This window comes from Crocodylus siamensis, chromosome 1, assembly GCF_052110815.1.
Source record: "Crocodylus siamensis isolate JL-2025a chromosome 1, ASM5211081v1, whole genome shotgun sequence".
NCBI classification, from domain to species: Eukaryota; Metazoa; Chordata; order Crocodylia; family Crocodylidae; genus Crocodylus; species Crocodylus siamensis.
Window position 1 is genome coordinate 271235083 of NC_143395.1, and position 12411 is coordinate 271247493.

At 43.2% G+C, this 12411-nt stretch overlaps 1 protein-coding gene across 1 annotated transcript in view; it reads right to left on the reverse strand.

The window, feature by feature from the left end:
- Positions 1–12411, reverse strand: part of PHEX (phosphate regulating endopeptidase X-linked) — a 175620-nt gene that overhangs the window by 94904 nt on the left and 68305 nt on the right. Inside the window, exon 10 of the mRNA XM_090062296.1 lies at positions 2411–2504. Coding sequence (XP_089918422.1) covers positions 2411–2504 — 94 coding nt within the window. The remainder of the gene's footprint in view (positions 1–2410; positions 2505–12411) is intronic.

The window sequence follows — 12411 nt, forward strand, 5'->3', positions numbered from 1 at the left end:
AGACAGTCTTCTTTTGTCTGCAAAGGGCTTCTCTGGGAATTGTGAATGCTGCTGCACTTGGGTGTTTCAAGAAGATGTCATAATGACTCACTGCCTTGTTTCCCTTTCCCCAACCAGCCTTCAGGTGGTGTCACACATTCAGTTTAGCTCTTACTATGTGCAGTTAAAATGTGAGCTGACACACATTCAGGCAGTTTAGCATATGTTTAGTGCTCTCAGGGCTTTGCAAACTTGTTGCTTTTCAGTAGAGGGTTATCTCCTAACACATACCAACAGGAATAGGTCACCACAGTCCAATGATTTACAACTGTTGCAAGTCAACATCTGACTCCACCCTTGAAGGATGCTTTTTTAAGGAGCCCTTTAGCACTTGCTCCCTGTGAGAGCTGAAGTGTACAAACACTTAACACGACATGCTTTACTTGCACACAGTAGGAACGTGTTGAGGAAAAAATAAAAACACATACACAAAAGCATAAGGTGTCCCAGGAGAGTTTGAGCCCTACCACTCTTGCTCCACCCCTTGCCTCCCCCACCCTTTGCACAGGTCTCCCCCTGCTCTGCACAAGAGTCATAGAAATAGCTCCACTGGTAAGCTCAGAGCTCATTTTTCATTAGCAGCACAGCTAAAGGTAGTAAGGGGGGAAATGACAGCCCCTGCTAGCAGCTCTCCAGCCCCTCTTGTGCTTTTTCCCCCCTCTGGCTAACTTGCCCTGTAAATACAAAGCAGGCGATACAGAGCAACAATTTCCACCAGGCAACTTTACCTGTTTGATGGAAATAATGTCTGCTAGGTGCCACAGTATAAGCATCTCCCTGAGAAAATACATCTTGATGCAATTTGCAGAAGATACCACTTTCTTTTTATGAGCTGCAAGATTCAGGAGGGGCCCTCATAAACATGCACAATGGACAGAATTTACCCCAATGCAAAAAAGGCAGCACAAAGCCTACACACTACTGACAAGAAATTTTGCAAGTGTTATTTTGGAAAGTGCTGCATCAACTCCATTTAGATATTTTGTTTCACTCTCCAGGACCACACACAGAAAAACACATAGAGATATTTAGTGTGTCAAAAAACAGTCACTAAACCCATAGGGTGCCCTTTGGGAATGTTCTGCCACGTGGAAAAATGTTCATTCATATATCCTGCCAGGCTAGTTAATGGTCAGCTATACATACATACATACATACATACATAGGCTTCCAAGAAATACCTCAAAAAAGGACACAGGTAGCTAGGATTTGAGAGCCAGTTACTCACATTATTTATTGCATCATACTCAAACAGCTGTCATTAGAGAAGAACACTGGCATCACTTGCCGTATTTCAAAAAAAAAAAAAAAAGTACTTGATTATTATTTAGGAGTCTGACTAACTCTATAGCTGTTCAAATACTATGTATTAAATGTATTCTGAGCAAGATCATTAGTTATTTTCTTCATCTCAGGTAGGGAGTGTACAACTCCCACCTTGCTGTGCCAGGTACATATCACATGTAGATTTATTACATGAAGAAAGCAGCCCCTGTGGGTTAGCTAATTCTCACCCTCATAAGCTTATCTTGCCCAAAAGCCCCATCATATCGAGTCTGGCATGGGAAGAAATCTATTTGCATGGACAGACAGCACATTAACCTCCCTCTGAAACAAGAGGGAACCAAGAACCTGACTGTGGCTCTCAGTCATATTCTGATGTTCACAGGACAATAAGACTTCAGGCTGCCCTTTCCCAGGGACAAATCCCAGTTTTGACCTGCTTTTGTAACTGTTCCTGAATTTAAAAATGTTTAGTTATTCTTATATAAATGTCAATAGTAATTAATAATGAGTCCTCAGGGCTAACTCCACTTTGGCGCAGAGCAGCAATCTCAGAAAAAGTCCTTCTGACTAGGCTCAGCTGTTCCACTGAGAGGGCTCTGCAGTCTGGCCAGCATCGGGTGCTGAAAGAAGTTTGGGCATGTTCAGTGAGGGTAAAACATTTTAGAAATGTGTCTGCTAAAATCGAAGATGTCTCTACTGCACACATTGTAGGTGTTCTTGTTTCCAAGCTTTATCTGTCGTCCGATTGTTGGCAGACTTTTACAGGTAAGACAAGGGGCGCTTCCTTCATACAAACCACACCTCTGCCAAAGTTAAAGGATGAGGGTACTAGAGTTGTTCAAAGGAAAAAAGTCTCAAGTATTCCTTAGCATGGACAAAGTAACATACTTCCCACTAGTCTCCTACTCAGAAATGGCTTAAACTATTCCGACTGAGATAGTCCCCTAAATGGAAAATGGTTAAGTTTTGGCAAAGTTATACTGAAAACAGAACCTTACAATGGGAGCTGTCAGTCAACTTTAGTTACAGAAAGTGCTACTCATCTTATGCATAACAAAAACTGAAAAAAAACTCTTAAACTTACCCGAGAAAATTCCAGCCACCTATATTGAAAGCGTCTGCTAAGGTTAAATATTCTTGAATACACCATCCTCCACACCAAATAGTTGGCAATAGTCCTGTTAAATCAAATATACTTTTATTAGGCACCCTGATCCATACGTGAAGTACACTGAAGCACCCAAGGAAGAAATATTCATCTCTTTCTGTAAGAGATGTTTGTTCCTGAATAGTGGATATTTTACCTCAAAATTAATGAGAGGTTGGGGGGAAAAAAAAAGATAAAATCCTATTTCAGAGAAGCTGCTGCATGACAACAACAATTTATGATATAAATTGTATAATTATAATCATCTTCTAGAAGATGCTTACAAGTCTATATCCTAATATTATCCTAGTATTACAATAAATACTTTTCATACAGTGTCATTTTTATTCAGGCATTCTCTGTTCAGGTAGTATTTGTATAAGGTGGTATTCATATTTGGACTATGAAGTGCTGGTAGTTAGGTAACTTTACAGAGATTATAGACTATGGTAATTTTTTACTAGTGAATCAAAATGCTGGTTGTCTATCTTTGTTAGTGAGACAGATAACTGACAAATTAAACTAAAATAATCAATAATTAGTTAGCATATATAGTCATCAGATTGTAACAGTACCTTTCCTTTAAAAATCTCACAGTACTTTACAGGGCCCTATTTGATTTGGATTCAGCCCAAATCAGCTGAATCAGCCTGATTTGATTTGGCCAAATCCAAATCTGAACATTCGAGAATCAGCGATATGGCCATAGACACAGCTTTAAATGTTTTTCCTACATACCTTGAAGTACCAGGCACGGCTCATGAACATTGCAATGCTGGGCAGATGGAGCATCCTACAGGAGCACGGGGGGGGTGGGAGGATGTGCTCAGCAGTAAACCTGGGAAGCGCACGGGGGTCCCCCATAACCCCTCCCATCTTGGGGAATCAGCCATGGGGGGATCCCGCATGGCCCCCCCCACACCCAGGGAGCACCAGTCGCTGAGCTGGAGTGCTTCTGGTTCATTTCTGGGTCTGCTGCTGAGCATGCTGGAGAGCCCTCCGTGCTTCTGTGGGATGCTCCATCTGTCCCAACATCACAACATTCACTAGTTGCTTGCTACCTAGAGGTATGTAGAAAAAAAAACATTTAAAGCTGTCTGTGTCCAAATTGCCGAATCTTTCCAAATCTCTCTGAATCAATTCAGAGGGCTCCGATCTGATTCAGAGAGATTAAAGAGTCCGCTCACTTGATTCAGAGTTTTGGCCCCCAAACCAGGCTGAATCTCTGCCAAATCAAATCAGGAACCAAAGGTTTGCACAGCCCTAGTAACAACTGTTGTGAAGATGTGGGAATTCTATTTTAGCATGGAATGGACACAGTCTTTGACAGCATGTTAAGCCCATCCTGGAGTACTTCCCTTCCATGTTTTCAGAAGTCTTGTTATCTACATTCAACAGATTAAAGCTAGTAGTAATATGCCTACCCCAAGCTACAATCCCACCTTCATTTAACTACATAGACCTAGGCAGTATGATGAGCTTAATACTGTTGCACTGCTGTAATGTAAACTAGTGCATCCCCAACTGTAGCAGTTCAGGCCCTGAGGGTGGCTACATGGCCCACCTAGTGACCACCTAGATCCCCCTCCAACACCACTCACCCCTCTGACCTGTCAGGGGTCCACCCCACGGTCTTTTTTGCCATGTCTTGATGTTAAAGGCAAAACAGGATAATTGCCTTTAGAACTCCGTGGACTTGGGCACCATCTCTGCCTGGCTTCTTTTCAAGCTCAACTGGGCCAGCTCAATTCAGCTTTTTCACACTGCACAGTCTCTCCATCTCAAGGGCATTGCCTCAGAGGGTTCCCCAGAGGACCATCACAGAGCTTGGCCCTTCAACCTTTAAATCTCTGCCTGGGCTTTGGCTTTCTGGCCTTGGCCCTCTTATGCTGACTGTGCCCTTAAGTCAGGTCCACTGCCGCAGATCTCAGCTTCTGGGCCCCACCCCCAGATTCAACCTCTCAGGCATCAGCTCCCTCAGCCCTGGTATTGTCCTCTCAAGCTTTGGGTCTGCTCACAGAGTCTTTTGCCCTCTGGCCCTCTTTTGCCCTCTGTCACCTTAGGGTCAGGGCCCATGCAAACAGTCTCTTTGGCTGAGGATGAGGGTCAGAGCCTGCAATCTAATCCTCCAGCAAAGAGGCTGCACCTCTCTAGGAGCTTTCTACAGCTTCCGAGTCTCCCCTTACAGCCATTCCTGGTCCTCTGTTTTCCAACATAAGCACAGGTAGACTGCTTCCAAACTAAATTCCTTTGCCCAGCGTGGCTGTGTCACACCATAATGAACAGGGATCCTGGTTTTCCCTGATTAAAAAAAATCCCCAATTTTCAGTTTTAAAAAAAGTAACCTAGAATCCACATTTTCCATGATTAAAATGAAACACTTCTAAGATATCTATCTAATCTATCTATCATGGCGTTTCATTTTAAAACCACCAATCAGAGTGCTCCAGCAGCATTCTGGACAGGAGGGGGTCAGTGGTAGCACAGCAGAGCACCGCCATGACAGCGGAGATGGTGTAGCATGAACAGTCTAACTCATGTAATCAATAAACATGGCACCTCGCCTTATCCGCCTTTATAAAGTTTCACTTGTAAAATTTGAGCAACTGGCAATTTGTGTAACATTTTTGGTGGAGAATGCGTGTGGGGGTGAATAAGGTTCTATGTTGTGATTATTGATCAGTTGCATGTTACCTGTATAGTAAGTTTTGTCTGTATACGTGTTTGTCTGTCTAGCTTAAGGTATGCACACCGCCCAGTGGTAGAAGTGCTGGGTATAGTGGTCTCAGGTTAAACCAACCACTTAGAAAAATAGAGGAATACTTGGATACTTGGACAAGTTGTTTAACTTGGAAAGCTCACCTTTTGGGTTGTGGATAAATAAGCAGCTCACCTTGTGGGTTATGGACTGCCAGGGTAGTCTGGACCTCCGATAGAGAGGGGTCCATTGTGTCGGTTTGAGTTTTGTTTTCAGACTTGGTTATCTTGGAAATTGGACTTTTTGGCATGTTTTTACATATTTGTATACTGGATTTGAGTAGTAACTAACAGTAACTAACTTTAAGCAGTAAGAAAAATACAGGAGATGGAAGTTAAGATGTTCAAAAGAAAAACAGTAAAGAGTGAGGCAGATGTGAAAGATCTCAAAGATCCCCTGCCTACATATCTGCAAGATAAGTCTTTTTTTTTAAAAAATGTGCTGCGGCAGTTTGGTCATAGTCTTTAGACCGAGCAGGCAGTATCTGATGCATATACCACTGCCAACTTAGAAAACAAATTTAAGAACTATATGCAGAGATATAATATACCACCACACTCCATGAAAAAGGAGGCTGCAGCAATGTGGCTTTTACAGCAAGCTACTAAAAATCTGTTGAGAACAAACTGTGAAGCCTGTAGCCCAGAAAAGGTTATGGTTAAGATCTATAAAAGGAAAGGGAAGCTGAAAGTAAGGTAAAACCTAGAAAAAGGAAGTGTTGGGATTCTAGACAGTTGCTAAAGAGCGAAATCTGCTGGGAAAAGTATTGCCATCAAAATTAAAAGAAAATTGATAGATCCAGAAACCTGCTGGAAAGTAAGAGATCTCTAAAAGTGTTTGAGAACAGACTCACAGAGCACAGAAAAAAAATTAAGAATGGGTGCTAAAGAGCAGAGCCCAGCCAAAGTTTGTGAGAGCATGTGGGACATGTCAGTGGCAAACTTGGGACGTATCGACGGATATGTCAATGGATATGTCCCACATTACCGCTCGTAGAAGAACCCTGCTTATTCCAGAGCAACAGTCTATCCACATGTTATTGGGATGAATTGAATAATAGCACAACCAAACTGCATTTTGATTAAATTGTGTGTGTGTGGTAAGACTCAAACAAATTATTTAACAAGGGAAAAATGCTTCATTTCCTCCCATGCAGCAACGTATGTGTAATGTCACTGTTATTCAAACTCCACGTTTCACTTATTATTTCACGAAACAAATAATTCAGGATACAGGTATAAAAGATAACAATTTGCTAAATTTTAATGTTTCCATAAAAGTCAGTTAAACAACCCTGTTCAATCTTCTGATGCAAAATTTGCAAATAACCCAATTAACCACTGCCACTCATAATAACACACAAATGCACAGTATGTCTGTATTGCATCTAGGTAAATAAATCCTGAAAGTTTCAGAACTAGCCAAACAAACGTTAACACATCATTAGTATGACATCTTCACAAGATGTGCTTCTTCAAAGACAGCTATTCTTAATATCATGCTGCACCCTATAATAATATTGTTTATCAAAATAAAAAGTTTATTTCTTGACATGTGTTATATGTGTTGTTAAATAAAAATAAATGTATCCAAAACTGCAATTAAAAAGAAAATATCTTCTTATCAGACAAATGTAATTTAAGACCCATTCATCACTAATGTTTGAAGGGTCAAAGGGGGGACTTGTAGCATGAACTGAACTAATGTAGCTGATGTTAACATAGAGTATAATAATAGTGAAATGTAACCATGTTAGTCTTGTCCTGTAAGCAACTTGAAAACTCCATTTAGTGTCGTCCTGCTTGACATAAGTAAATAAACTTTGCATAGCCTTTATGTATGACTGTGTGTAAAAGGGTGAATGGTGAGAAAATGGCTGAGAGACAGGAGAAAAATATTCAGCTGTTTATGTAAGCAACAAGGTGCCAAATGTAAGTTACCAACCACAAACTAACAAACTGCTGAAGAATCCCTTTGAACCTCAAGGGCACAAAGGAGATAACAGAAGAAGTTCTGCCAGATGGGCAACAAAAACACTCCAAGGCTAAAATAAGCTGAACACAAAAGAAGAACAACTACAAAAGCAGAAGCTGGGTATGAAAAAACCCCCCAAAACACTGAAACAAAGGATGCCAATCCCTACAAAAGAACAGTTTGAAAATACTAACTTGGGTGACTCTCTTTCTCTACTGATGTTTCATCTGAGCACAGATGCATCTGTTCACCCCGCTCCAGCTATTATCTTTAAATCTGCTATCTTCAAATCATCACCACCTATTCAATAAGCCCGGGTTGGCCACCCTGGGCTGACACTGAGCAACTATTTCTGGTAACTATATCTGGTGTATATGTGGATGAAATGGTTGTTTTGTGTATGTGTATGCCTGTGTGTAATGATGTGTATGATGATTTGTGTGTGTTTGTATGAATGGTGTGTCCGAACCTCTATGTCTAACTCATGTAATCAATAAATGCAGCACCTTGCCTTATCCCCCCCTTTATAAAGTTTTGCTTGTAATTTGAGCAACTGGTAATCTGTGTAACAACAGAGGGAACAGAATGGGCAGGCAAGGCCAGCACTTCTGGCCTCGCCTCCCCCAGCCCTGTTCCCTACAGGATGCAGTGATAGAGTGGCCGGCCCAGTGGCGTACCTACTGGGGGGGGGGCAGTAGGAAGCCATGGCCCGTGTTTGTTGTGTGGCCCTCCCACTCGCCCAGCAAGTTGTGGGCTCGTTCTGCTATTCTGGCCAGAAATTCTAGCCGGCACCCCTCCCCCGCACCCACTGTGCCGCACTGCTAATTCCCCTGTGGACATGCCGTGAGATGGGAGGCAGGGCCCCAGACAGGCTGATTTGCCTTGGCCCCACACCCTGCTCAGATCATCCCGGGGGATGCAAAAGGAGGTTGTTGGCCCCTGGGCACCAGGGACCCTCGGTACTCCACTGCCACCACCCCTCAGTCCCCACTGCGATGGCAGCACCATCCCCATCCTCCCCCAGCAGGGTCAGAGCAGGCAGTTGAAGACACCAGTACTATCCTCACCCTGCTCCCCGCCTCCCCCCGCTCCATTCTTGATGGGCAATTGGCTAGTATTGTATATATGAGCAGCCAGTCAGTTCCCTCTGATAGGATCTAGGAGGCATCATCTGTTCTGTATGTAAACGTCCATGTAATCAAATAAAATACTGTATCTGATGGATGTTTTGCCACCACCTTTGACATATACATGTATAACAAAAAGTATCAAAGAGAATGGCTTTCATGTTACGGCACCTGGATTACTTATCGCTACAATAATAAATGCATTCAAGCTAGTGCTCAAAAAGTTAAAAAAGTTCAGCAATACTACAAGAAAATAATTCTACGACCCCTCCCCCCACCCCGCCTAACAACATGCATACACACACACACACACACACACACACACACTCTTTGACAAGGGATTTTCTAAAGAAATTAAACTAAACTATGCTATAAATCTTTATACTATTAAAACAATCTGCAAGTGAGTTAATTTCCACTGGCTTCACATTTATATTTCAGAGTAGAGGTCAGTAAAGTAGAGTACGTACAACAGATCTGATCCGCAGTAGATGCAGGGATTGGTGGCATGCAGCATCAGAGGCCAAAGAGGGGGTGCCCCCAGGCTCCTCCTGCCTGCTGCTGGTGCATTCCTGTGCCACACTCCACTTGATACCTATGCAGCCCCTGCCAACACTTCAGCCACTGCTCTCTGCCTTCACTGCTGAATTTGCACTTCAGGAGTACAATTGTCAAGGTTGCCGAATCAAGGCTTTTTTTTTTTTTAAACCAACAACCAAACCTTTTTTTCCACTGATTTTTACTAATATGTTTTACCCAACATAAATGTAACCCTTCTACCAGGCCCTAGACAAGGGCAGGTTCAAATCTAGGGTTTAATACCAAACATAATTTTAAAAGTGTGGTTGTCAATAAAGTTTGCAGATCAGTAAAAAAAAGTCTTGGCATGGCAATCCTGCTTGACTAAAGGAACAGTTTTACACTAGGCTGACCCCACACCTACTCACTGCAAAACCCTGATGCTCTTAACTGCACCCTGCATTGTGCTTTACCCATATCCCCATGCATTTCTCCCAACTGCCCTACCCCCTGTGAACTAATGAAGCATTACTGTGACCCAGTACTGTTACAGGCAGAGACACAGCAGCAGCAGCAACACGTGGCTGTGGGGAGGAGCAACAGGCTACTTGTGCTTCCTGCAAGGTGCTGTACTCCCATGCAGACACCAGAGCTAGAGACAGATGTTACACATAAGTTTAAGTGATCAGAAACTGGTTTAAACCTGTAACAGAACAGAAGTTCAGTGTACATAAACCAGTTTCAAAATGGCTGAAACTGGTTTAAAGATAAACCTGGTTGAATGTAGTATCAGACTTAACTGATTTGGGTCAAACTGGTTTATGAAACTTCTGTCCCAGTCCCTCCTTGGGAGTCCCCTAACATCCCAGAGTCCCCCAACATCCCAGCATTTGGCAGCCCTGGCCTGAACTAAGCTGTCTGCTCCAGAGAGCAGGGCTAACCCTGCCCCTCTGCTCCCTAGCTGCAGCAGCGAGGGCTAGCTCGCTGGCCTCACAGGCTGGATCACTGTTCCCACCCCCAACAAACCCCTGCAGAATATGGGGCTAGGGAGGGGATTTAAACTTCCTTTCCCCTGAGTACAGAGCTGCCCTGACTTGTTTTCTTGGTGCTGTCTGTGACTGTAGACTACATATCCCAGAGTGACCTGGTCTGGGGACAGACATTACACATAAACCAGTTTAAGTGATCAGAAACAGATTTAAACCTGTAACAGAACATATGTTCAGTGCACACAGAAAAGTTTGCAAATGGCTCAAACTGGTTTGAGATAAACCTGGCTGAATGTAGTATCAAACTTAACTGATTTGGGTCAAACCGGTTTATGCAATGTCTGTCCCAGACCCAGACCCAGACCCCCCACCCCCCGGTTTAAGTTAAATCAAAATTTTCCAGCACCCCAGATGCTTCACAACTCTTGGTGGGGCTCTGCTCCAGCCCAGCAGGGCTGGCCCCTCTCTCCTCTGCTAACTGGCTGTAGCTCCGGCAGAGACTGCAGGTACAGGGCATCTGCCCGGCTTCCTCTTGCTCCCCTCTGCCTTACAGACACCTCTCAGCCTTAGCTAGCATACCATATGCTCGCTACGATCCATGCTGTGGGAGACAGGACAGTGTCAGTTTAGGGTTTTTTGGAGCTAATCAACAGATAGCTGGTAATTTCCCTCACTTACTTCCTTGGAAAAAGTTGTTTAAGACAAGCTTGAACTAATGAAAGAGCCTTTTATTTTCTTAATGGGCTGATAAACACCGAGTTAGGGGTGATAAACACCGTGTTATCAATTCCCTGCTGGGCTGGTCAGGGATGGGGGGAACTCTTCTATAAAAAGCGCATCCTGCTGGGGCCTAGCCAAACCCCCCTCAGCTCAGCACTTTGGCAGGGAAGCAAAAAAAGGGCTGCTCTAGAGCCCTTCCCTACCCCCCCCACCTAGCTTCTAGCCTGAGCCACTGCATGTACATGCATTCCTAGAATGAAAAGGGAATGTCTATCCACCTCCAAATTGGTTCAAGCTTTGCAGGTTAGACTAACCTGAAAAGACTGAATCAATTCAGGCTCAGCCTTTTTGAATGTCTGTCCCTAGCCCTGGAAGCAGGAAAAGGAAGTGATGAGCAACCCTGCAGAGTCCTGCTACTGTGATTATAAACTGGAAATCCCAGAGACCTCAGGGGTAGCAGGAAAAGGAAGTAAACACACAGCCCATGCTGGCTACATACCAGAGAGCCATGCTCTAGCAACCCCCTGCCTTCTGGCTTGAGCCACTGAAGGCATGTGGCTGCATTTCCTGAATCAAGAGACTGAATCAATTTAGCCTCAGGCTTTTTTACTCTCTGTAGTTGGGTCCTGTGGCACTGCTCTGCTCTGTCTATCCTTGAACACCTGCCTCGGATGAGGGTACTTCAGTCATGTTCTAGTTACTTATTTTCTTTCCTCTTTTTTTTTTTTTTTTTTTTTTAAAATGGACAGCTAAAATATTTTTACAGAGTTTGTAGGCTGGTTTTGTCTGGTATGTCCATAAATGTACAGACATCAAGTCTGTAAATGCAGTTTATTAAAATGTAGTCCTCTGACTCCAGAAGTGATATTCATTTAGTCCTGTGGATTAAAAAGATTAGAGTCTTAATTTCTCTAGAAGTCATTTAGAGAAAGAACCCCAATAGCCAGCATTCACCATAAACTATTCTAAAATAAAGACCTCAAAAGCCATGAAAAAATCAATTATCCCAAGCATGCAGCTCTTGGTCTCATTTAGATGCATTTATCTTTGTTGGACAACCCATTTTGAGGTGAACACAAATGGAAAAAAATTAAATTGATGAAGGATAAACCTCAAAAAAAGGCCTCATGCACATCCCACTGAGATCAATGAGGATCTTTCTGTTGATTTCAGTGGGTTTTAGATCAGGCCTAAAATGTGGAAGATGGCGCTATTTTAATAAATAAACAAAGGTTATTTGAATTTGGAACCACAAAAAGTGGTCTAAAAATCCTCCGAGGATGGGTTCTCTGATGAAATCTCTGGTGCTTTTTATTTTGCACTCCTTTCAACTGAGAAGTAGCACGTGTAGAGATCACAGGGGGCATGTCTATACATGCTATTAATTCAAAATAATAAACTCTGGCACAGTTCACACCAGAGTTGATTGCTCTGGGGCACAGTGTTTACATGTATACCTGAGATAACAGCACACTGAGTCAAGGTGGAGCATTCCCAGCTGGCCAGAAGCTGAAGGGGTCAGCCTGACAACCCAGAGCTGCTCCTGCTTGGATCAACATTCTGCAGAGGAGCTGGCTCAGGCACACAGGGCATTTTACATATGTTGCAGGACACAGCACTGGGTGCTTTAATTAGTGAGCTGCACTAATTAAAAGCACTGGCACATCACATGTATCAGAGTCCCAGCACTTCCCCTCACTAAAAATGGCAGCAGGGTGCTTTGAACTAAAGCTTATCAAATGTATTTTATTTCAAAGCATCCCACATCCCACATGCATTTTTTCAGTGCAGAGATCCATAGGGACACTAATACATGTGACGTGGAGGGCTGTCAGAGTGGGTCAATTTCCG